The sequence below is a fragment of the Cygnus olor genome, chromosome 25, assembly GCF_009769625.2.
Source record: "Cygnus olor isolate bCygOlo1 chromosome 25, bCygOlo1.pri.v2, whole genome shotgun sequence".
Classification (NCBI taxonomy): domain Eukaryota; kingdom Metazoa; phylum Chordata; class Aves; order Anseriformes; family Anatidae; genus Cygnus; species Cygnus olor.
Window position 1 is genome coordinate 4541618 of NC_049193.1, and position 22832 is coordinate 4564449.

Here is a 22832-nt window from a genome sequence, read left to right on the forward strand (position 1 = left end):
CAGGAAGATTGTAAAGTAGGTATGTTTATTCAGCTGTGGGCAGCACCAGGGCATAGCCCCTCCAAAATTGTGCACACCTGACATGGCAACTTGCCATGGTTATATGCAGCAAAGAGTTACATATACATGAAGTTTCACAATACACCTATACATATTCATAACCTGTCCCTGCTTCATATTAAAATTAGTTCCAAGGAGTCATTTCCATAAACTTCTCCCATCTGCGCTTGCGCAGTGTATTCTGGTGGCGGTCTTTGGGGGTCGTGGGGATGAAGATTGATGACTCTTCCTCGTCACCGCTAGTTGACCTCTTGTCTCTGTGCAGACTCAGTTGCTTCTTGGATCTTGTCCATCCGCAGGACCAGTTTCTACCAGTTTCTTAAGATAGGCTCACACTCTTATTAAGAGACTGACCTTGGTAAAGGGGCCCAAGGCTTCTTGCTTTAATTAATGCACAAGCACCATAGTTAGTAAAGACACTAAGTAGCATCCTAGTTTAATGCTGTCAGCACTCTACCTCTACTTGATGAGATTCTCCTAACTCCCTCTCTCAGTCCCCCCTTTTAGTTACTAAGTTAGTAAGTTCTTTTCTAAAATTCTAGAAAATTCTAGTAAATTATTGTATTCTCCAAACTCCTTCTGTCATGCCGACTGCTCGTGGCCTTAAAGAAAGCATTCAGCAGGACTGGATGACTCTGGCATTGCCAGCTGCTACTCAGGCAGAAGGTGCCCTCCATGCCAAAGCTGCTGGTCAGGGCCCTGGGAAGGGCTCCCAGGAACTATGAACATAGTGTGTGATGCTCAGCGGCTCTGTCTGCCCGGCTCTGCTCCGCCCGCGCCGCCTCCTCCCCGCCGCCGCCGCCCGGCGCCGCCAGCTCCGCCCCGGGGCCGCTCGGGGGCTGGCCCGGGCTGCGAGTGCTGGGCGCCTGTGGGCGGGCAGGGCTTGGGCTGCTGCCAGCGGGGCTCTGCCCGTCCTGCAGCCCAGCCCGGGACGCGGAGGCGTGTGGGGAAAGGCTGAGGCAGCTCCTTCGGCACGGGAGAGGAGAGGGGATAGGAGAGGCAGTGGGAGAGGGAGTGAGAGGGTTAGGGAGTGGAGACAGCAGCTGCCCGTCTGCTAAGGCATCTCCTTTGGGCGGGGGAAGGGCAGAGTAGGGGAGTGAACGGGGTAGGAGATGAGGAGGGAGAGAGGAGAGAAGAGGGAGAGGAGAAAGCAGCTGCCTGCCTGAAGCGTCCCCAGTAAGAGGGCAGGTGGAGGGCAACGGGTTAGGTCCGGCTGGGCCTGGGAGCTTGGCACTGTGGTGCGCTGGTTTCCCGGCTGTGGCCGGCACTGTCGCAGCTGCGGAAAGCCAGCAGCAGGAACGGGTCCGGGGACACAGCGCCCCGACAGCACCCCAGACCGCCCGGGGCCCTGCTGTGTAGCGCTGCCCATTGAGCTGTCATCGCCGGTCGTAGGCCTCTGCCCAGACTGATGGGCCCGGCTGCCCATTTCCCCTTTACAGGCTCCACTGCTATTGAAGTTGAGCACGTACCCATGAGACACACAGACAGGGACATGCACGCCTCATTTGGGGAAGATAAATCCAGGCTGGTACTCCCATTAGCTGCTTTTGGAGACCCCAAACGCTCCTGCCGCATTTGCCTGGATGCCAAGACCCCCCTTCCCTGCTCCAGGAGCTGCACAGGGACCCCCTGGCTCCAGCAGCTGACAGCACAGGCCAGGGGTGGCCTCACCCCCAGTCTGACTCCAGCACCTGGCACCAAATCCACTCCTGCCACTGCACCAGCAGCTGGCACTTTCTCCTTGCAGCACACATGCACATGGGACAGAGCGAGATTACGCAGAGGTAAGGAAAGATTCCAGAAGAGGACAGGACAGACGGCGGTGCTCAGGCACAGGGCCCAGCCACACAAGTGCATGGAGCAGCCCCTTTTACACCCTGCTCTGTCTGCCCTCATGTGTTCCTCCTGGCTCCCGTTTCCCTGCACGTCCCCTCATGGGGTTGTATAGGTCTGTCCCGCACCCATCCCAGCCTGTGTCCTGGCCCACAGCTGTAGGAGATGCAAGGCCCAGGCTGATCTTCCTGGCAGTGGCACCTGTGGTTTCTGGTATTACGAGTGTATTCCCAGTCTGGATCAAGAGGTAGATGGCTGAGTCCAGAATGAAGAGCAGTAGCTCTCAGCTCTCAGACAAACCCAGCAGCAACAAAAGAAACCGCTCTGTAGACCTTCCCCTCACCCCTGTGGGAAGATACCAGGGGCAGGAGGAAGGAGGAGATGGACTTGCTGCTCAGGATTCATGGTCTTCCACCACTCGATATCTTCTGGAGGAAAAACACAGCAGGGCCTCAGCAAGCCAGGATGTTCCTTCAGAGACAGGAGAAAGTCAGATCAGAACCCTGGAGTTCAGGAGAGCAGCATTTGCTTTCTTCGCTGTGTGCACACATACCTGTCCGTGTGTGCCCAAATATACTTCAGTATGCATCCAGGAGTGTCTGTGAGTGCATCCATGAGTTCATGCATCTTTCTACATGAGCAGCAGTGTGCATGAGTGCTGTTCCCTCCACCCGCTTTTGATGTCATGAATGATATCGGTATGTGATCAAGGGTCACAGTGGGAATTAACAGAAACAGTGATCTGTCAACAGCATCCCTCCAAGGCTGAGATGTGGTGACTGTGCATGTTGCCCCATGCTTCCTGAGCAGTCCGAATGAGAGGTCATCTGAGAAACCCTCCAGAGGATCACAGGCTGCACCTCCAGCACGCACATAGTCCAACCCTGTTTTCAGAGCAGGTCTCATCAGATCAGGTTGCTCAGGATCAAGTCCAGGCAAAGTCTGAACTCTTCCAAGGATGGAGCTCCCATAGCGTCTCTTTGGCAATCTGCTCCAGGACTTGACCGCCTTCAGGGTAAATAGGACCCATGTTCCTCTGGTTCAATGCCACTTCTGCCCAAGGTTTCAGCCCCTGCATGACTCAGCTCCAGGCCCATGAGTCACAGAAGTATGTGTGGCATTGGTTTCCCCATGGGGGACCTCTGTCCCACCCCAGACACCACTGACACCGCACCGGCAGCAGATCTACGTAGGGCTGGGCCTGCTCAAAGAGGGCAGGATTTCTCAGGCTGTCTCCCTGTACATAAAGCTAACACCATCCTTTTGAACTCTCCAGCCATGGGGAGTGCAGCTGTGTCCTGGTCTGGACAGGCAGGGAGGGGTGACCGCCACCATGCTCTTACTCTCTGAATCTTGTGTTACAGAATTGAAGTAAGGATCCAAACTGTTGTGGGCCCATCCTTGTTGGGGACTGAAATTGGCAGTGAACTTCCTAGGGTTGGGAGGCAGTAGGCTACAGATACAGAAGGCGGCATCTCAGCATGTGTGCTGTGGGCACTTCTGGGCTGGGTTTGTTCTGTGATTGTTCAGCTGTTCTCAGGTTCCTTCTTGCCCTGGCTGCTCTCTGGAGCTCATGGACAGAGCAGTGGAGAATGCCCTGTGGTGACCAGCCCATTTTCTTGTGAGGGGGGCCACACAGTTCTCACAGACACACACCTGCTCATGCACACCTGCGTGGAATCATGCAAAACTGCACCCACAGACACTTGCACCAGTCCAACACACAGGCTGTCGTAGTTTCACACTGATGGCCAACTAAAGTCCACCACACAGCTCTCTCACACCCCCTGCTGAAAGGAAGCTGTGGGGAGAGAATGTGATTTAAGCTAAAGGGCTTAAAAGTTGACATAGGGATAACATAATTAAAGGAAAAAAAAAAAGAGAAAAAGGAAAAAAAAAGAAAAAAAAAAAGAGCAAAGGCCATTTGGAAACAAATTGAGAAAAATTTTTTCTCCACTTCCCATCAGCAAGTAATGTTTGTCCATGTGTTTGGAAGCACAGACTCAATATGCCCACACCTGGTTTTCCTTCCCCTTTCACATCTTTACTGCTGAGTGTTCGAGTACGGAATATCCCTTTGGTTGGTTTAGGTCAGCTGCCCTGGTGATGTCCCCTCCTCACCTCTTGCCCACCCCCTACCTCCTGGCTTTGGGGGGCTTGGAGAGAGTCCTGATGCTGTGCCAGCACTGCTCCACTATAGCCCCAACGTTGGTGTGATGGCAATGCTGTTCTAGCTCCAAGCGCAGAGCACAGCACTCTAGGGGCTGCTGTGGGGAATGTTAACTGTGTCCCAGGCAGCCCCAGTACAGGCAAGTGCCCACAAGAGAGGAACATGTGCATGAAGGTGACACAGCGTGCAGCAAAGATTCTGGACAGCATTTGGTCAAAGTACATGGTTTGACGTGGTAGAGAGGGGAGGTGGACTGGGAGCCTTGCAGAAGGCACTGGAGCCAGGGCTCTTGACAAGACGACGTCAGCTTTCTTGGGCCTTGCACTTGAGGCCTGAGAATCCCATTTGTTAGCCTGAGTAGCAGTGGTAAGGGAAAGTGCTGGAGTGCCCCTACTGATCACTGGTGGGTGTCATGACAGAAAGAAGTTTGCATCATGTAAGGGGGAGGTGTACGATTTTATTTATTTTTTAAAACAATAACTGAAAGGCATGAAGTTATGGGAGTGAAGAAGGAATTCTCTATGGACAGGATCTGCACTGTGTGTCTTGGGAAAACCCACCCGGCTCTGTCCGATGCTGGTAGAAGGCAGGGTCACCTGCACATGAAAGGTTTACTTTCTGTCTACATTCATCTTCTTATTCCTTCTAACTAAAACAGACAACGTCCTGTTGGGCCTTTCTTTTGTGATCCAGAAAGGGCCCTGCACAACCTCTCCCCCCATACAGATATCCCTGGGTCAGAGCAGGAGGAAGGCAAAACAGGCCAGCAGATTTTCCCTGAGGGCAGTGTCAGGAGGGGTAGGGTCACAGGCAGGAGCTGGGTCACCTGTAGCCAAAAGGGCCCCAAAGAGCCCCTAGGGAGTCACCCAAGCTGACCTCATTTGCCTTTCCTGGACTCTTCCAGCACGTGAGCTGAGTCTTCTGCCCACACTGACTGGTGTTGCCTGGAAATACTTGGGCCTCCCTACCTGCCACTCAGAAGTTGCCTTCTTTGGGGAAAGGGCACAAAGCAGGAAATGAAAAACAGCATCACAGGAAGGCAACACACATCCCGTATCATTAGGTGGGATGTTTTGCATGCACGAGTAGCTTGTCAGAAAGTAGTCCCTGCTTCAAGGGATGCCTCTGGACATGGGGCAGCTAAGGCCCACTATAAAAGCCAGCTGAGCTCCGTGCTCTCTCATCCACTTCTCTGGCCTTCTTCTCCTTGGGAACAAGGTGAGTGTGAAGCCCCTTCTTGTCCCCCTCACTCTCCCACGGGAGGACTCAGTTCCATGGACCTTTCAGCTGCTATCAGCTGTGTTCCATGCCAAATCTTGGGGCTGCTGGTTGTGGGAGAGTCAAGGGGTAGAAGGTTTGTCATGGAGGAAGTCTGGGCCTTTAGTATGATGGCTCCTGGGCTGGATCCTAGAGTGTAGCCAGGCTCTGGTGGCTCTTTTTGGGCTCTGGCAGGATGAGGCCAAGAAGCCCTGGCACATCCCTGCACAGCCTCCAGCTCACAGCACTGCCTGTGCCTTGGTTCCCTCAGGGTGTGGTGACAGGCTGTTCCTCATGCATGCCCATGTTCTGCTTCCTCCCTGCCCTCTCTCCCAGGTGCACGTCCTGCCCCCAGACATGTCCTGCTACGACCAGTGCCGGCCGTGCCTTCCATGCCAGCCCTGCGGCCCGACCCCGCTGGCCAGCAGCTGCAATGAGCCCTGCGTCAGGCAGTGCCAGAACTCCACCATCGTCATTGAGCCCTCTCCCGTGGTGGTGACCCTGCCCGGCCCCATCCTCAGCTCCTTCCCGCAGAACACCGTTGTGGGATCCTCCACCTCCGCCGCCGTTGGCAGCATCCTCAGCTGTGACGGAGTCCCCATCAACTCCGGGTGCTGTGACCTCTCCTGTATTACCAGCCGCTACTGTGGCAGCAGGTGCCGCCCCTGCTAAAGATGCCAGACAGTGCCCCAGACCAGGACCCCAGGAACTCAGAACATGCTGCTGGACAAAAATGGACAGAAGAACAGACCTCGTGCTGTTGTTTTAAGAGGACCTGACCATCTCTGGCTTGTCCTGTAAAGACAGGCAGGAAGGGGCCAGCCTGGATTCTATGACTACATGGCCGATGTATACCTATCCTGATTTCCACACACTCTTTTTCTTTCTTTTCTTTGTTGCCCTCTGCTTTCCGTGAGGCCCCCAGAAACCAGCCTGGAGTGACCTGCTAGCCCTCTCCACTTGTGGGCCAGGTCGATTGATGCCCTGTTGCAAGTCTGCCATTGGAAAAGCTGAACAGATTTTTTTTGTCTGCTCCTGCTGTGCTACGATCTCGGGGCCTCCTCTTGGAGTCAACTCATTTCCCTCCTGACACTTGATAAACATTTGCAGCAACCCTGAGTGTGTCCCTGTGTGGTCTTTTCCTCTGCATACAGATGGCCAAGAGAGAAAACCATTCCTTAGTGGGAATAGGTTGAGGGCACTGCCCCATTCCCCTAGGCACCGGAGGGTGGTACATACTGCAGCAATTCATCTTTCAGGCACTGTCTGTTGAAGCTGAGGAAGACATGCCTAGTTCTTCCACAGCCAATGGATACCAGTCCTTGACTTGTGACGTCTCCACCTAGACAAGTGCTGTTGACATTGGAGGCCCCAGCTCTTGGGGAAGAGTGTTCCTCTTGCTTTGGGTGGAGCTGTGCTGGGGATGGAGGCTCAGCCAAAGATGATCCCAAAGGATTGCAGAAACTGGGAATGGTTAATTGTCTTGGGGATGGCCCTCTGTCTCTACTCCACTTTCACCTTTCTTCCACCATCTGAACATGGGCATCATGTCTGCGCATGGAGAGCAGGTAGAGCTTCCCTGTGCTTCCCTATCACCCTTCAGCACAGCATCTGGCATGGCCCAGCTGTTGCCAAGATGCGTAGGGCTGAGGGGATCCCCAAGTTCGTACTGCTACCAGTCACATCAGGCCACACACTGGAGCCCCCAGTCCCTGTGAACCCAACTCCTTTTTTATGAAGGCAGGCCCAGGACAGGGACTGATGCCCAAACATGCCCTCATGGCTGCTTGGTCTTGCTTTCTTTTCCCCAATCATGGATCAGCTTTCATCAGGCCCTGGAACTCAGAGGCCCCATAGGTGGCACAACCCCACCATGCTCCAGAAAAGACATTCTGTGGGTGCAGATATCCAGGTGAGTGAAAGACAAGGGAACAGGGAAAGTGTTCGGATATAGTCAAGGATCTTGCTCAGCATTATAGCCCCACAGTCCAAGCTCAGAAGAGGTCCAGCACCTGAGCAGAAATGGACAATGGTGTTCCTGGTACTCCCTCCGCACCCATGCTCCGAAGGAGAGCAAGAAGCAGAGTTTCTTTCTCATGACTGAGGTGTAATGCAATGTCTCGTGCGTGGCAATCGGAGAGCAACATTGTGAAGATGAGAAACTCAGTGATACCCTGGAGAAGGGGAAAAAAATGTCTATGCCAGGCAGCTGGAAACACAAATGGTTCACCTGATGACATGGGAAGTCTCCAGTGTTTGGGGAGCAACGGTGGTGGAGTACAAGTTCTCCAAGAAGGTGAGCGGGCTGAGGAAAAAGTGCATTGGGCTACTCGGGGGCTGGTCACTCCCCACAGTGACAAAGGGGGGCCATTCCCCATAGCCTTCAGAGAGATGAGGAGAAGGTAATGACAAAGAGGATGATGTGCCAGCCGGGATGGTCTGTTAAGCTCAGAAGAATGAATTCAGTCCCAAAGGTCCTGTTCTCCTTTGCCATGGCTCTAAGGTTTCAGAAGGGGATGATGTCAGACTGAGGTTTCATGTTGCAATAAGAGCAGCAGAAAACATCAACAAAAAGCCTCATCCTTGCCTCTCATGGCCTCTCTCGATCTCTCATTTTCCCTCCATCTGCCCTCTCTCCCTCACACTCTACTTCCATAGAGACAGCCATACAAACAGCTGTCCATCCTTCTCCAGGCATCCATCCACCCACTCTTCACTTCACGACCCTCCTGGAAGTGAGCTACAAATTACTGTCTTTCATTAGAAATATTAATGTTTTATTTTTATTTTTTATTTCATCTTTGAAAAGAAATTGTTTTTTTTTTTCATTGCTAGTGAAAGATTTCTTCGTGTCCCACGGGGCTGTATCATGTACAGTAATTTTCTGCGTAAAAGAAGTCCCAACCCATAAAAATACCAGCCAGACAACAGAAACACTGCTATACACTATCATCAGTATCAACCCAGTGATTGTTTTTTCAATCAAAGTGAAGAGAAATTAAGCTTCAGAATGTTGCAAAAGAAACAAAAAATAAATGAAATTTAAGAAGTATTTTTATTCTCTACATTTCCCAGTTCAGCTTTTTCTGAACAGGTTCACGGAAAGCTCAGAAGAACATGATGAGAAAGAAGTTTTAAATGTTTTCCTTGATGGAACATTTTTATTCCAATATTAATTGCATCATTCCGATTCTCAACCTGGAATTTAACAGCTGTTAGATCAGCTCCAGCCATGTTCCCAGACAAGAACAGGAGGGAAGGCATTGTTCCTGCAGAGGTGTTCAATGTGTCCAGAGAATCCTTGGGGCAATGATCCCGGGGGTAGATCAGACCCCTGCTGAGACAAGGCTGAGCCTGGTGCTGCCTTCCCCGAGAGCACAGAGGAAAGAGGGCCCATGGCTGCCCCCTGCTGGGAGCTGCCTGGGCCAAGCTTTTCTTTCTCCGGGTTGCTTTGCTTCTTGCTCTTGCAAGCAGACAAAAGAGTTTCCTCAAGTCTGAGGACATCAAAACACCACATTCAGCATGCTTTGTGAGATGGAGGAAGCTTCATCAGCACAGCCTCGTTTCTCCTGCCAGGTCTCGGCATTTGCAGCCTGCAGGACACCCAGCTTGTCCCAGACATGCAATGCCCCACTGCCGCAGGAGCTGGTCATTATGACACTGCTCCCTGTGCAGGGGCTGAGGATGATCACACATGCCTCCAGCTCCCCTGAGGAGACGTCAACGAACTCAGTGGGCTGTAGGTCTTCATTTATCTCTTGCTCTGATTGCTTACGGTGATGAACATGGAGAGCTCTTGGGCCTTTGGCACTAAGGGCTGCTCTATTTGTTCTGTCCCTTAGGCACAGGCTTTGGACATGAACTGGCTGAAGGTCTGGAGAAAACCTGGTGGCTGGGATGCAAATCCAGTTTATTGACTGACTCACTGAAGAGAGAGAAGAACCCTGCAAATCTCTGTCAGAACTACTTCTAGGGGTCTCTGGGCTTGGCTGGCCAGGGCTTGAAGCAAGCTGTTTTATCATGGGCTGGCAGGAATTTACTCACCCTGGGCCTGAGGAGCTGAGAGCCAGCCCCTAGGGGAGTCTTATTTCCCAGCAGGCTCTGCCCTATTCTGTCAGACCGGGAAGAGAGGAAAGTAGAGCCCTGCGGTCCAGGTCAGCCAGTCAGGGTCAGCCATCTCTGCACAGCCACAGACACCAGCCTGTTTGAGAAAGAGGATCTGGCTGTCAGATCTTGGAGTGAACAGGGGAAGCAGTGCAGCCAGGGGAGAGCTGAGGGCCCCATCCCAGAGCTCTTCCTTGCAGAGACACATCCCCTCCCCATCCGGGGTTGTTGCTCAGCCAGGGTAGCTCACTGCACCAGGGTGTCACTCACAGCACAGAGGTACAAGGCGCTGTCAGAGAGCTCAACTTCCTTCAGCCGCAGAACACTGTGTTTCTCGTCAGTGTTCAGCTCCGTGGTGAAACGGTCCTTCTGCTTGGTGCCCTTTCCTGCTTGAGAAGAAATCAGCTGAGGGGCTTGTCCCTTCTTCTGCTGGTACCAGAACAAACCATTAAAGCCGGAGCTCTGGTATGTGCAATTGGTCTGGAAGGTGTTTCCCTGCTCCACGGTGACTTGTCCTTCTTGCTGGGTGACAGACACCTGTCCCATGGTTTCTGGAAGAAAAAGAAGGTCAGTAACTCTGTGGGGAAATCTCCAGGCAGCCAAAGAGGAGTGAATTCAGACCTGTGGGAGATAAGTCTCCCTGTCCTTTACTGGGCTGAAAGGTTCTGAGGCCGGGGCACAGCAAGGTGGTTTGGGGACAGAGCTCAGAGCTCTCTGGCCAGAGTGGATCCAGCATCCCCCAGCAGGTTGAGGCGCCCATGCAGCTACTGGGAAAAGGTTCAACCTGCTTCCTCATCCCTGTCATCTCAGGGGCCTCTAAGTCCCACCAATATAAACAAGGCTGAGGTGAGCGGTGGCAAGAGGGAGCCCGGGCTGTGCTGGCAAGCAGGAGGACATTGGAGACCATGGCAGGAACACATCAGGCAGAAGACAGACTGGACACCCTGGTAATGTCCATGGGAGGAGAGCTTTAATCTCCCTGTATCCACCTGGACACAATCTGGCTGTTTGTATAGGAAAGGGAGAAATGAGGGACTGCAGAGACTGACGAAATCTTCTCTGGTGGACCAGAAGAGAGAGGCAGAAAAGAGATGAAATGAAAGGACAAGAGAAGCAGGAGAGATCTCTTTTGCATCTCCTATTTCCAAATTTCAAAGAATAACAGCATCTTGAGAGAACCAGTCCAAGAACCAGAAATGGGAGCCAACACTTACCAACATTTTCCCTGTGATTCAAGAGTTGGTCCCCATATAAACCTGGTAAGGCTGATGAGGGCTTCCTGGGGAAAGAAGATTTATGTCTTGATTAAAAGCCAGCACTTACCCAGCAGTTGCCCCAGGAAGGCAGTGAGGACGAGATACCCGTGGTGCATGCTGAGACCGACCCTCCTGTTTGCTGCGGGAGAGAGAGTCAGAAAAGCACCTCCCAGCCCCGAAAGAACAGAGCTGCCGGAAATGACTCTGCTGGGGGAACAAGGGGAGATTCAGTGACGAGAAATGTTCTGGTCTGACTGTGCCCAAAATGCTCCCTGGGGTTTCTCCCTCCTCCAGCAGGAGCAACCATTGAGGATTGTCACAGGGGTCCTGGGAACTCTGGGGGCTACATCATGGGGAGGGGCTGCTCTCGTCTCCTCTCCCAGAGGGGTCCTCACCTCCCCAGCTACAACTGCCTTCTCTTCTGCACACGCACTGCTTGGCCATGGCTGATGTCAGGGCAGTCTTCCCCACTGAGCTTGTTCTTTTTACCCTGGGGTCCTCTGCTCCATGAGGATGTTCCTAGTTCCTGCGTGAGGAGAAGACACCTCGATTTCTCTCCCACATCCCCAGAAAGAAGGGAGGAACCATGCTACGCAGCAGCCCAGGGTTTCTGGCTGTGTCCTGTTCTGGCGGGATAACGTAGCTTTTGCAAGAGGAATGGGGCTCCAGCGGGGTGTGGGATGCCACAACCCCAGAGGGGACAAGGACCAACTGTTCCATAGGGTAAAGGGTGGGGAGTCAGCAGGAAAAGGATGTGGGTTCAGTGGGTCACATGCACTAACACCGATGGGCCACAGGGGGCACCCACCAACGGCCACATCCCTGGCAGTCTCTGCTTCCCTGATGCTTGGGCCCCCTCTATCACCACCCCTAACACCTTGACTGGCTTGACAGCACCTGGCTAGTTGTGTTGTCTTCCCCCATACCTCCCTCAGCACACCTCAAACGTGGAGCTCTCAGACACCCAAAGGAATGATACTCCAAGCCCTGCAGACCCCAACTGTTCCTTTCATACCACCCAGGCAGTGTGAACTTTCTCCCTCTCTCCAAAAAAATTTACTGCACGAAGCAGTGAATCCACTTCACTGCCTGTGGTGGCCCGATACAGAAGGAGATTGTTCATGGAGAAGTTTGGGATCCACATGGAGCTCACCTGAGGAGCCACAGAGCTCTGCTGTGCTGCCCAGCGCTCTGCTGTCCACATCCTTTGGCACATGGCAGTGAGCATGTGGCGAGTCTGTAGGAGTGAAGCAACGTGTTGTTTGATGAACAGAGTTGTCCATTTCTAAGAAGAATCACACAAAATCCCAGAAAATCTCCAAAGATAAGAATGCCAGTGAATCTCAGCAGGAGCAGGATCTGCAGTGTGTGCCTTGCCCTGACAAGTGGTCTGTCTTATGTTCCTTTGGTGAACTCCACCGCAACCTTTCTCTCTCAATCCCCCTGCTCAGAAGAAGAAGGGGAGAAGAAAGAAATTTGATATAAGGGAAAAGTAAGAGAGAAAAATAAGCAAGGGCCGCACGGAAGCACAGAGAGAAAAGAAAATTATTCTCTACTTCCCCTCAAAAAGTGATGTTTGGCCATCTCCTGGGAAGCAGGGCCTCAATACTCATAGCGGTCGTTTGGGAGGACAGATGTCTTCATAATGAGAGCTCCCCCCTTTCCTTCCCCTTTCCCAACTTTAATTGCTGAGTGTGACATCACATGGTATGGAATATCCCCTTGGTTGGTTTAGGTCAGCTGCCCTGGCGATGTCTCCTCCCTCCTCTTGCACATCGCCCCACTTCCTGACTCTATGGGGCTTGGAGAGAATCTCGATTCTGTGCCAGCACTGCTCCATAATTGCCCAAACATTGGTGTGATGGCAGTGGAGTTCTAGCTCCAAGTGCAGAGCACAGCACTCTAGGGGCTGCTGTGGGGAACGTTAATTCTGTCCCAGGCAGTCCCAGTACAGCTCCATAACTCAGGGTTCCCAGCATCAGAAAAAAACTTTGCCTATGCTATTCCCTTTTTCTTTCTTGTGTTACCTCCAACTAATGGTATTTTAATCAGTACTGGAAGGCCACTCTTGCTGGCATCCATCTACATTCACAATCCACCCTCAAGAAAAGCAACAAAAGTCACAATTTCTAGTTCAAATTTTTCATGTTCCAGACTGTGTACATTGCCTTGTGTTCTTTTACTTGTTCAAGGAGAGTTCGGCTCCATTTGGCTCTTGAATATATCACCTAGCAACGCAATATGAATAGACAGCTGAAAAACAAAGATTACGAGTATTCTAGTGTGAACTCACCGAGTACTATCCTAAGTACAAGAGGAAAAATCACGCCCCTGTGCTGGGAGACTCCGGCCCAACAAGGGACCCTTGCTCTCTGAGGATGCGCAGAATGATTCTGTCATGGCAGCACTGTGCTAATCATGTAACCATTTGGAGGGGTGGGGAATGTACAAACATGCAAATGTATCGAGAAGGGGTTTTATGAAAGCTGAACGGAAAGTCTTAAGGGCTGCCAGGTTTGTGGGAAACCACCAGGTACCCAGACTTGCACTATTCTGAAATAAACAACCTCTTGACCTTGTGTGTGGATTGGCTCATAGTACACCGGGTAACTGTTGTGGTTTATCCCGGCTGGCAGTCAAACACCACACAGCCGTTCGCTCACCCTCCCCCCTCCCTCTCCGGGATGGGGGAGAGAAACGGGAAAGTGAAGTCTGTGAGTTGAGATAAAGACAGTTTATTAAGACAGGGAAAAGAATAACAACAATAATAATAATAATAGTATTAATAGTAATAATGTGTACGAAATAAGTGATGCACAATGCAATTGCTCACCAGCCGTTGACCGATGCCCAGCCTATCCCCGAGCAGCCGGCCCCCTCCTCCACCCCGGCTAGCCACCCCTATATATTGTTCAGCATGACGTCAGATGGTATGGAATACCCCTTTGGCCAGTTTGGGTCAGCTGTCCTGGGTCTGTCCCCTCCCAGCTCCTGCTGCATCCCTAGCCTGCTCGCTAGCAGGACAGAGAGAGGCTGAAAAGTCCTTGGCTTGGTGTAAGCACTGCTCTACAACAATTAAAACATCAGCATGTTATCAGCGCTCTTCTCATTCTAATCCAAAACATAGCACCCTGCCAGCTACTAGGAGGAAAATTAACTCTGTCCTAACTGAAACCAGGACAGATATCCACCCCTTATTCCATACCATTTATGTCATGCTCAGGTTACACTCTTTCCAATACCTTCTAATTAATCACCATTTTCATCTATTATATATAGCAACCTTGGTAGCAATGACATACAGTGTTATATGATAATTAACATACTATAATTCAACTCATGGGTTATTCTCACCCAGTATTAGGTCCCCTTGAGGTACACACCGGACCTCCCCATTCTTTTGCATTACCCACCAAGTGCATCCAGGTCCCTGAGCAAAAGCAGTCCCACGAATGGGCTTGCCTTTTCCTGAGGCAGGAGTAGCCCAGACTGTCTTACCCAGCATGTTTCTTACGTGCACTATAGGAACTTTATCCCCTTCTACAGTGCGTAACAGGTTTGATTGGGCAGGTCCAGCTCGGTTGGCAGATCCTCTAGTATTGACTAACCAGGTGGCCTTTGCCAAATGTGTTTCCCAATTTTTGAATGTCCCAGCACCCATTGCTTTCAGTGTAGTCTTTAACAGTCCATTGTATCGTTCAACTTTCCCGGAGGCTGGCGCATGATAAGGGATGTGATACACCCATTCAATACCATGTTCTTTGGCCCAAGTGTCTATAAGGTTGTTTCGGAAATGAGTCCCATTGTCTGACTCAATTCTTTCTGGGGTGCCATGTTGCCATAGGACTTGCTTTTCAAGGCCCAGGATAGTGTTCCGGGCGGTGGCATGGGGCACAGGATATGTTTCCAGCCATCCGGTGGTTGCTTCCACCATTGTAAGTACGTGGCGCTTGCCGTTGCGGGTTTGGGGGAGTGTGATGTAATCAATCTGCCAGGCCTCTCCATATTTGTATTTCAGCCATCGTCCTCCATACCAGAGAGGCTTTGACCATTTGGTTTGTTTAATTGCAGCACATGTTTCACAATCATGAATAACCTGTGCTATAGTGTCCATGGTCAGGTCCACCCCTTGGTCACGAGCCCATCTGTATGTTGCATCTCTACCTTGATGGCCTGAGGTGTCATGGGCCCATCGGGCTATAAATAATTCACCTTTATGTTGCCAGTCCAGGTCCACCTGAGCCACTTCAATCTTAGCAGCCTGATCCACCTGCTGGTTGTTTTGATGTTCTTCAGTAGCCCGATTCTTGGGCACATGAGCATCTACATGGCATACCTTTACAGCCAGGTTCTCTACCCGGGCAGCAATATCTTGCCACAATGCAGCAGCCCAGATGGGTTTGCCCCGGCGTTCCCAGTTGTTCCGCTTCCATTGCTGTAGCCACCCCCACAGGGCATTTGCTACCATCCATGAATCACTATAGAGATAGAGAACTGGCCACTTTTCTCGTTCAGCAATATCTAAGGCCAGCTGAACGGCTTTCACTTCTGCAAACTGACTCGATTCACCTTCTCCCTCAGCAGCTTCTGCAACTCGTCGTGTAGGACTCCATACAGCAGCTTTCCATCTCCGATGCTTTGTCAATGCTTGCATCTCTAGCAAGGGATCCCAACCGCTTGGCTTCCCTGCCCTCTAATTCCACACCATTGGCTCCAGTGTCCCAGCACCGGAGCAGCCAGGTGACAAGCTGTTCACCTATACAGCGACCAAAATCTTTTCGCACATCTCATAGCTCACGCTGGTATAGGGTTCGGGTAGTTACTGTTGATTTTCTGACATCCTCATCCTCATCTTCATCCTCCTGCACACTTGATTGCCCAGCCTCGTCTTCTCCACACCCAGACTTAGCAGAAGACTTTCTGCGTTCTAAATGATCTGAGTCTCTATACCATTTTTTCACCTTTTCTACAGGGGCAACTTGCACTGCTACAGTTCGTTTCTCCGACCCAGCCACAGGGTCTGCCACAGGGGTTGGAGTACCCTCTGCAGGGGCAACTTGCACTGCTACAGTTCGTTTCTCTGACCCAGCCACAGGAGTGGGAACGGCTGCGGGAGCTGGAACGGCTGCGGGAGCTGGAGCCGGGACGGCTGCGGGAGCTGGAACAGCTGTGGGAGCTGGAACGGCTGCGGGAGCTGGAGCCGGGACGGCTGCGGGAGCTGGAGCCGGGACGGCTGTGGGAGCTGGAACAGCTGCGGGAGCTGGAGCTGGAATGGCTGCAGGAGCCGGGACTGGAACGGCCGCAGGGTCTGTCACTAGGTTGATAGTAGCATCAATTGCAGCTCGATAGGCACAAGCCAGACCCCAGCACGCCACAGTGATTTGTGTCACTTTGGAACTGCCAGTCATGACACCTTTTTTTCAAGCATTCTACCAGTTTTTTAGGATTTTGCAGTTGTTCGGGGGTGAATGTCCAAAACACTGGAGGTGCCCACTGCCCTAGAAACCTGCCCATATCCTCCCACACTCCCTGCCACTCGCAAATATCCCGCCTCAAGACAGATCTCCGGATGAGATTCCTAAGTAGTTGTTTAACCTTAAACAAAACCTGAAGCGCATTCAGGAGACATAACAACAAGAACATGCTGGTCTGAGTATCCCAAGGATATTCAACATCTTGGAGAGCTACCATAACTAGCTCGGGGGATAAGAGGGTGGTGAAGGAGGAAGGGAGAGTGAACAGGTAGGAAAAAATATCTTCCCCTGTCCCCTCCACAGATTGACTCCCTGATGAAAAAAGGCAATAGGTGTAATTGCTAATAGTTTCTGAGACATGGTTTCCGAAGTATAGAGTCGACGACAGTGCTGAGTACAAATACCAGGTTAGAGTCATGACCAGATATCTCATCATTTCATAAGCCATCGTTACACCACACAGTACCATAACAATCTTAAACCAGGGCCCGGAAAGGATAAACAGCACGACAGGGAGCACATACAGAAAGTAACTTGCTATAAAACTCAATTTGGGAAACAGGCACAGCAGACTTGAGATTAAGGCAATCAACATTGTGACTAGCAACTATTAAGCAGGTCGAATACTTATACCAATTTTAGTTTAACACACTCTGGTCAAATCTGTCGATATCTCAACCCTTCGAGCCCCACGTTGGGCGCCAAATGGACTGTTGTGGTTTATCCCGGCTGGCAGTCAAACACCACACAGCCGTTCGCTCACCCTCCCCCCTCCCTCTCCGGGATGGGGGAGAGAAACGGGAAAGTGAAGTCTGTGAGTTGAGATAAAGACAGTTTATTAAGACAGGGAAAAGAATAACAACAATAATAATAATAATAGTATTAATAGTAATAATGTGTACGAAATAAGTGATGCACAATGCAATTGCTCACCAGCCGTTGACCGATGCCCAGCCTATCCCCGAGCAGCCGGCCCCCTCCTCCACCCCGGCTAGCCACCCCTATATATTGTTCAGCATGACGTCAGATGGTATGGAACACCCCTTTGGCCAGTTTGGGTCAGCTGTCCTGGGTCTGTCCCCTCCCAGCTCCTGCTGCATCCCTAGCCTGCTCGCTAGCAGGACAGAGAGAGGCTGAAAAGTCCTTGGCTTGGTGTAAGCACTGCTCTACAACAATTAAAACATCAGCATGTTATCAGCGCTCTTCTCATTCTAATCCAAAACATAGCACCCTGCCAGCTACTAGGAGGAAAATTAACTCTGTCCTAACTGAAACCAGGACAGTAACAAATCTGGACTTTTTACCTGGTTGTGTCTCCTCCCACCTTCATCTGCACCTCCAGCCTCCTTGGTGGAGGGTAGTGTGAGAAGCTGAAAAGTCCTCGACTTCGTCTAAGCACTGTTCTGCAACAGCCAAAACATCTGTATCTTTGGCTGATAATTCCCTTTTCAACCTTCTGTTTTCTTCCTCTAAACTTCCAGCCCATTCCTTCTCAATTTTCCACGTTGCAGCTAACAACCAGCACACTCCTTCCTTCCTTTTGTCTTTCCTTACCATACACGCATCTTTGCATTTATTAAATTCATTCCCTGAGGCATTTGGATTGTGGTGTATTGACCTTAGCCATTCCTGCTTTGCATCTTGCCATCCATTTCCAAGAAAACACTTCCCCAGTGTGGCCCATTTATCAAGGGAACCATTCATTATTCTAAAAGAAGGATCCTGCTGACTACACCCAGGTCTGTCTCCCAACACGACAGAGCACTGGCAGGTTCTTTAGGGATCCTTGGCAGAAGGAGGACTGGCCACAGGTTGTGGTTATAACTAGAGATTTATTATTACATAAGAAATTACTAGAAATACTAAAAATTACTACAAAATCCTAAAGCTTACTACAAATAAATTACTAGTTGAATTACTAGATGGATAACACTAATGCCCTTTCTCACGACAATGGTGGGTGTCTCCACATGCTGGGGCCAGTGAGAGGGAGAGACAAGGGGGCAGGGGTGCACATTAACAGTCCCCTTCCACATTATGGATATTTGCCTTACTGTTGGTTATGCTAACCACACTGCCAGGCATCAGGAGCAGGGGCTGCCACTCACACCTGGCTCACCACAAGCCCCACGTGTCCTTGCTGGGCAGGCTCAGCTCAGAGCTCCATGCAAACTGTGATGAGAGGGAGCTGCTCCTCACAGCACCCGCACCTTCCTGTATAAAGCTGCATGCTGCAGGCACCAGTGTGGGCTCAGTGCACACAGGTAGACAGCGCTGTCCTGGAGCTTGGCATCTTGCACATGGAGAAGCACCTGGGAGTTCTCCATGGAGAGCACAGAGGAGATCCTCCCGGAATGCACATGAGGCTTGGACCTGCTCACCTGCAGCAAGAACTGAGGGGACTGGGTCAGGCGCTGCTGATACCAGAAGATGTAGAAAGCAGAGCTGCTGGTGGAGAAATTGCAGTGCAGAGTAGCGTTGTGTCCCACCTGGATGGCAGTTTCTTGTGCAAACTGCAGCACAGAGTCCTGTGCATGACCTGCAAAGACAGAACTGCATTTCAGCACTGCTTGAAGGTCTGTCTCTTCTCCCTCTCCTGTGTCTCCCATTTCACCAACTTGCCCACTGTCTCCTCTCTCCATCTCCCTTTTCACGGGCTGTAAAATGCTGAGCTAAGTACACATGCACTCTTCTTTCTGCAGATGCTGTTTAATTCCCATACCCAAGTCTGTCAGCTTACCGACTTCTTAGCAGTACCTCACCAGGCTTTGAGTCCATACATACCTATCAACAATGCATGTAAGAATGCTAGGCATCTGCAAAGGAAACGTGCAGATGCTCATTCATCCCTGTACACTCGTTGCCCCTGACATCTTTCAGACCGTCTCCTGTACTGGTCTTCAGCCCCTGCTCTCCCTACAGAAAGCACTTGCAGTTCTTCCAGGGAGGCAGGACTCCAATTTCCCCCCTCCAGAAATGACGGGATGCCATCTTGCCCCTAGCTTGCCCTCCTGAATGTCACATCTCACCAAAGTCTGACAGTGCCATCAAGGCTGCCAGAAAAAGCAGGACCATGTCACGCTCTCGCCTTCACAGGGTGCCCACGGAGTGCCTGGAAAAAGCGAGCTCAAGCTTGCGAGTTCAATTCCCCTTCTGCCAGCTCAAAGCAGCCTCTGAACCTCAGCACAGAGGGTGGAGCAAAGCTCTCCCCGTGCTGCTCCTTGGGGCACACCTCTGCCACAGCAAGGCTCTCAAGAGAGGGATGGACCAGTGGTTAAAGCAGTCAGAAAGGAATCCAGCCAATCTTTGCTGTGCCCCAGGTTCCCCATTGCCAGTCACAGGTTTTCCAGCACTGTGAGCTTCACACTTGTGCAGTTAGCTCACAGCTGCAGGCCTGTGAAGGCTGGGACATTTCACTTGGTCAGCAGTAAGGCAAAAGGACACCAACATGGCCACTGCGTGCTTCCCTCTTTTTGCCCCTTCTGGCAGGTGGGCAGCCCCAGCAAGGGGAGAGTGTCCCCAGTGGCCTCCCGCTGCCATCCTGAACCCGGCCAGACACAGAGGCCTGCACCCAGCTCTGCTGTCAATGGAGATGGGATTGCCTCCCCCCCTCCACCCAACCCCCTCAGGAGAGCCACACTCTCCCTCTGGCAGGGAAGGACGCCCCACCACAGCCCTCTGCTCAGCAGTCAGCACCTCTGCACACACACACAGGAGTGAATCCTGCTCCAAGGGCAGACCTTCAACAGCGCTGACTAGTGCAGCAAACTCCTCAACGACTCAGTCCCTGGGCAAGATCCAAGGTTCCAAAAGGTGTCACTAGAGGCAGTGTCCAGCACAGACATTTGTTGCATTGCCAGGACGTCATCTCAGTGCCAGAGGTGCTGCATTTGGGCTTGGGACAAAGCCTGTACAACAAGCTCCTGAAACGTGACCTCTGCAGAAAATGGAGGAAACCCAACGCCCCCGGGCCCGTGCCGTTTAACTCCAGGCCCTGCAAGGGGACTTCCAAGCACCGGCAGCGCCCCCACGTGCCTCCGGCTGTGGCTGTGCCCCCACCCCACCTGCCCGGCCCCACGCACTGCGGGGCACCCCCTGACCCCACCAGCTCCGCAGGCCCTTGGCTGCCTCTGCTGCAAGGGCGCGCTGCTGGCTCGTGTGTGGCTGGGTGCCTCCTGCACCCAAAACCCTTTCCTGAGGCTCTGCTTCTGATTAGAGAATTTGAGATAAAGGAGGAATAAAATGAAAACAGACCATTATGTACAGGACAGGAAACAGATGTATGGACAATATATTTCAAACAGGACATTGGAGGACAATATATCTCAAACTGGACATTGGAACCCGAGATAAAGAAATAATTAGCAAAAACCAGTCCTTGCGTTTAGGAAGAAAGCAAACTCAGCGGAATCCTGACCAAGGGTGAAAAGTACACTGTGAGGAAGACTTATGGCCTTCCTCTCTGAGACCACCACCCACAGCCCGACGACCACTGCCCAGAATTGATGAGAGGATCTGCACAGACGGAGGACACAAAAAACTAATTAGCATGAGAAGCGAGAGTAGGCGGGGTTAGATAATGAATATGTATAGGCATTAATAAAGTATTCATCACTCTGCTGTATAAATTTGGGATGGCTTTTCACTTCAGGTATGCACGATAGGCGGAGAGATCCCCCGTGCATCCAGCGCTGCAATAAAGAATATACCACTTAAAGAAATTGGACTATCGATCTTTGAATCACTTCCTCGGCAGCCAGCCCCCACCCCACATTACTCTGGGGGTGCTTCCTGCCCAAGAGGAAAATCCTTTTCTTTGCTCCTTTGCACCATCCTGAGGCTCTGGTCAGCCCCCTTCTCCAGCCTTCCTGCATTCTCCGAAGCCCCCTTGTCACCTACGCTGTCACCACCTGTGTGCCCCGGTTGGGGACCATGCACAAACTGGCCAAGGGTGCCCTCCTTCCTGACATGCGGAAAACAGACTCCACAATCAGGAAGATTGTAAAGTAGGTATGTTTATTCAGCTGTGGGCAGCACCAGGGCATAGCCCCTCCAAAATTGTGCACACCTGATGCAGCAACTATCCATGGTTATATGCAGCAAAGAGTTACATATACATGAAGTTTCACAACACACCTATACATATTCATAACCTGTCCCCGCTTCATATTAAAATTAGTTCCAAGGAGTCATTTCCATAAACTCCTCCCATCTGCGCTTGCGCAGTGTATTCTGGTGGTGGTCTTTGGGGGTCGTGGGGATGAAGAGTGATGACTCTTCCTCGTCACCGCTAGTTGACCTCTTGTCTCTGCGCGGACTCAGTTGCTTCTTGGATCTTGTCCATCCGCAGGACCAGTTTCTACCAGTTTCTTAAGATAGGCTCACACTCTTATTAAGAGACTGACCTTGGTAAAGGGGCCCAAGGCTTCCTGCTTTAATTAATTTTCACAAGCACCGTAGTTAGTAAAGGCACTAAGTAGCATCCTAGTTTCATGCTGTCAGCACTATCTCTACTTGATAAGATTCCCCTAACTCCCTCTCTCAGTCCCCCCTTTTAGTTACTAAGTTAGCAAGTTCTTTTCTAAAATTCTAGAAAATTCTAGTAAATTATTGTATTCTCCGAACTCCTTCTCTCATTCCGACTGCTCGTGGCCTTAAAGAAAGCATTCAGCAGGACTGGATGACTCTGGCATTGCCAGCTGCTACTCAGGCAGAAGGTGCCCTCCATGCCAAAGCTGCTGGCCAGGGCCCCTGGGAAGGGCTCCCAGGAACTACAAACATGGTGCAGATGGGGAGGGAAGGAAGCTTTGCATCTCTGTGTCAAATTTCAACACCTGCTGATTTGCAGGCCTCTCTCTGCAAGGTGTTCGCAACTTGAAAGGAGCAGTGGGAACTGGACTGCGTGGAGGTCTCTGGTGCCACACACAGCTCATGCAGTCAGGTGTGCCCCTCCACTCACTCCTCCACATCGCTGGGTGTGCCGTCCTAACCCCTCACACCCAGCTGGGTCCGACCCACACCGGACCTCCAGCGTCCTACCCAGAAGAACCGAAGGGGCTCAGTGGGGACCGGTCAGGGCCGGGCTGGCGGGGGCCCCCCTGGGGCTGCGGGGCGAGGTGGTCCCGGAGGGCGGAGCGGCAGCGCCCCCTGGGGGCTGTGCCCCTGCCTCAGAAGAAAGCACACAAAGGCATTTCTCTGGGAATGGTTATTTGGGGACCAGGTCGGAGCAGGGCTGTTTGGAAGGAGGGTCCGAGCCGAGCCAGGAGGAGAAGGGAAGCAGGCAGGAATGAGTGGGGGTGTGCCGAAAGGAGAGGAGGAAGGCAGGGAGCAAGGCAAGGTGGGAGGGAACGGCCGGCTGAGCTCGCGGGAGGCAGACGGGATGGCTGCAGAGGGAGGACAGAGGGGAGCGAGGTCCGTAAGAAGCCGGCGGGCCAGCAGCGAGGGCGGCCCCGGCCCCTGCCCCCCGCAGCCCACGTCCCGTCCCCGCCGCCGGCAGCCCCGCGCACCCAGGAGCACCGCGGCCAGCCCCGCCAGCCCTGCGGCCCGGCCCTGCCGCATCCCGCCGCTCCACCGCCCGCGCCGCGCTGCCCCCGCCAGCCCCGGCTCTGCTCCGCCCGCGCCGCCTCCTCCCCGCCGCCGCCGCCCGGCGCCGCCAGCTCCGCCCCGGGGCCGCTCGGG

At 52.2% G+C, this 22832-nt stretch overlaps 1 protein-coding gene, 1 pseudogene and 1 gene segment (V, D, J or C); 1 reads left to right on the forward strand and 2 right to left on the reverse strand.

Moving 5' to 3' along the window:
• Nucleotides 1–5078: 5078 nt before the first annotated feature.
• Nucleotides 5079–7625, forward strand: LOC121059547 (annotated as a pseudogene).
• On the reverse strand, nucleotides 6208–12762 carry LOC121059459. The gene is made up of 4 exons (XM_040536332.1): nucleotides 12708–12762; nucleotides 11834–12074; nucleotides 10639–10703; nucleotides 6208–9975 (listed from the first exon to the last, which is right to left on the reverse strand). Exons 1-4 carry the CDS (start codon nucleotides 12760–12762, stop codon nucleotides 9671–9673), a joined length of 666 nt encoding a protein of 221 aa, XP_040392266.1. The 3' UTR covers nucleotides 6208–9670.
• A 4682-nt stretch (nucleotides 12763–17444) lies between these two features.
• Nucleotides 17445–19336, reverse strand: LOC121059536. The segment is given in 2 exon segments: nucleotides 17445–18693; nucleotides 19184–19336. Coding segments are annotated over 2 exon segments (390 nt in total).
• Nucleotides 19337–22832: the final 3496 nt, after the last annotated feature.

What these genes read in the sequence shown, in the direction of transcription:
- LOC121059459 (XM_040536332.1), bottom strand. Translation starts at nt 12,762, where the DNA reads ATGGATGCCAGCAAGAGTGGCCTTCCAGTACTGATTAAAATACCATTA. An exon ending in TAAAATACCATTAGTTGGAG is followed by an intron (nt 12,075 to 12,707) that starts GTAACACAAGAA and finishes AAGGAACATAAG; the next exon opens with ACAGACCACTTGTCAGGGCA. An exon ending in AGAGCTCTGTGGCTCCTCAG is followed by an intron (nt 10,704 to 11,833) that starts GTGAGCTCCATG and finishes TTCTTTCCCCAG; the next exon opens with GAAGCCCTCATCAGCCTTAC.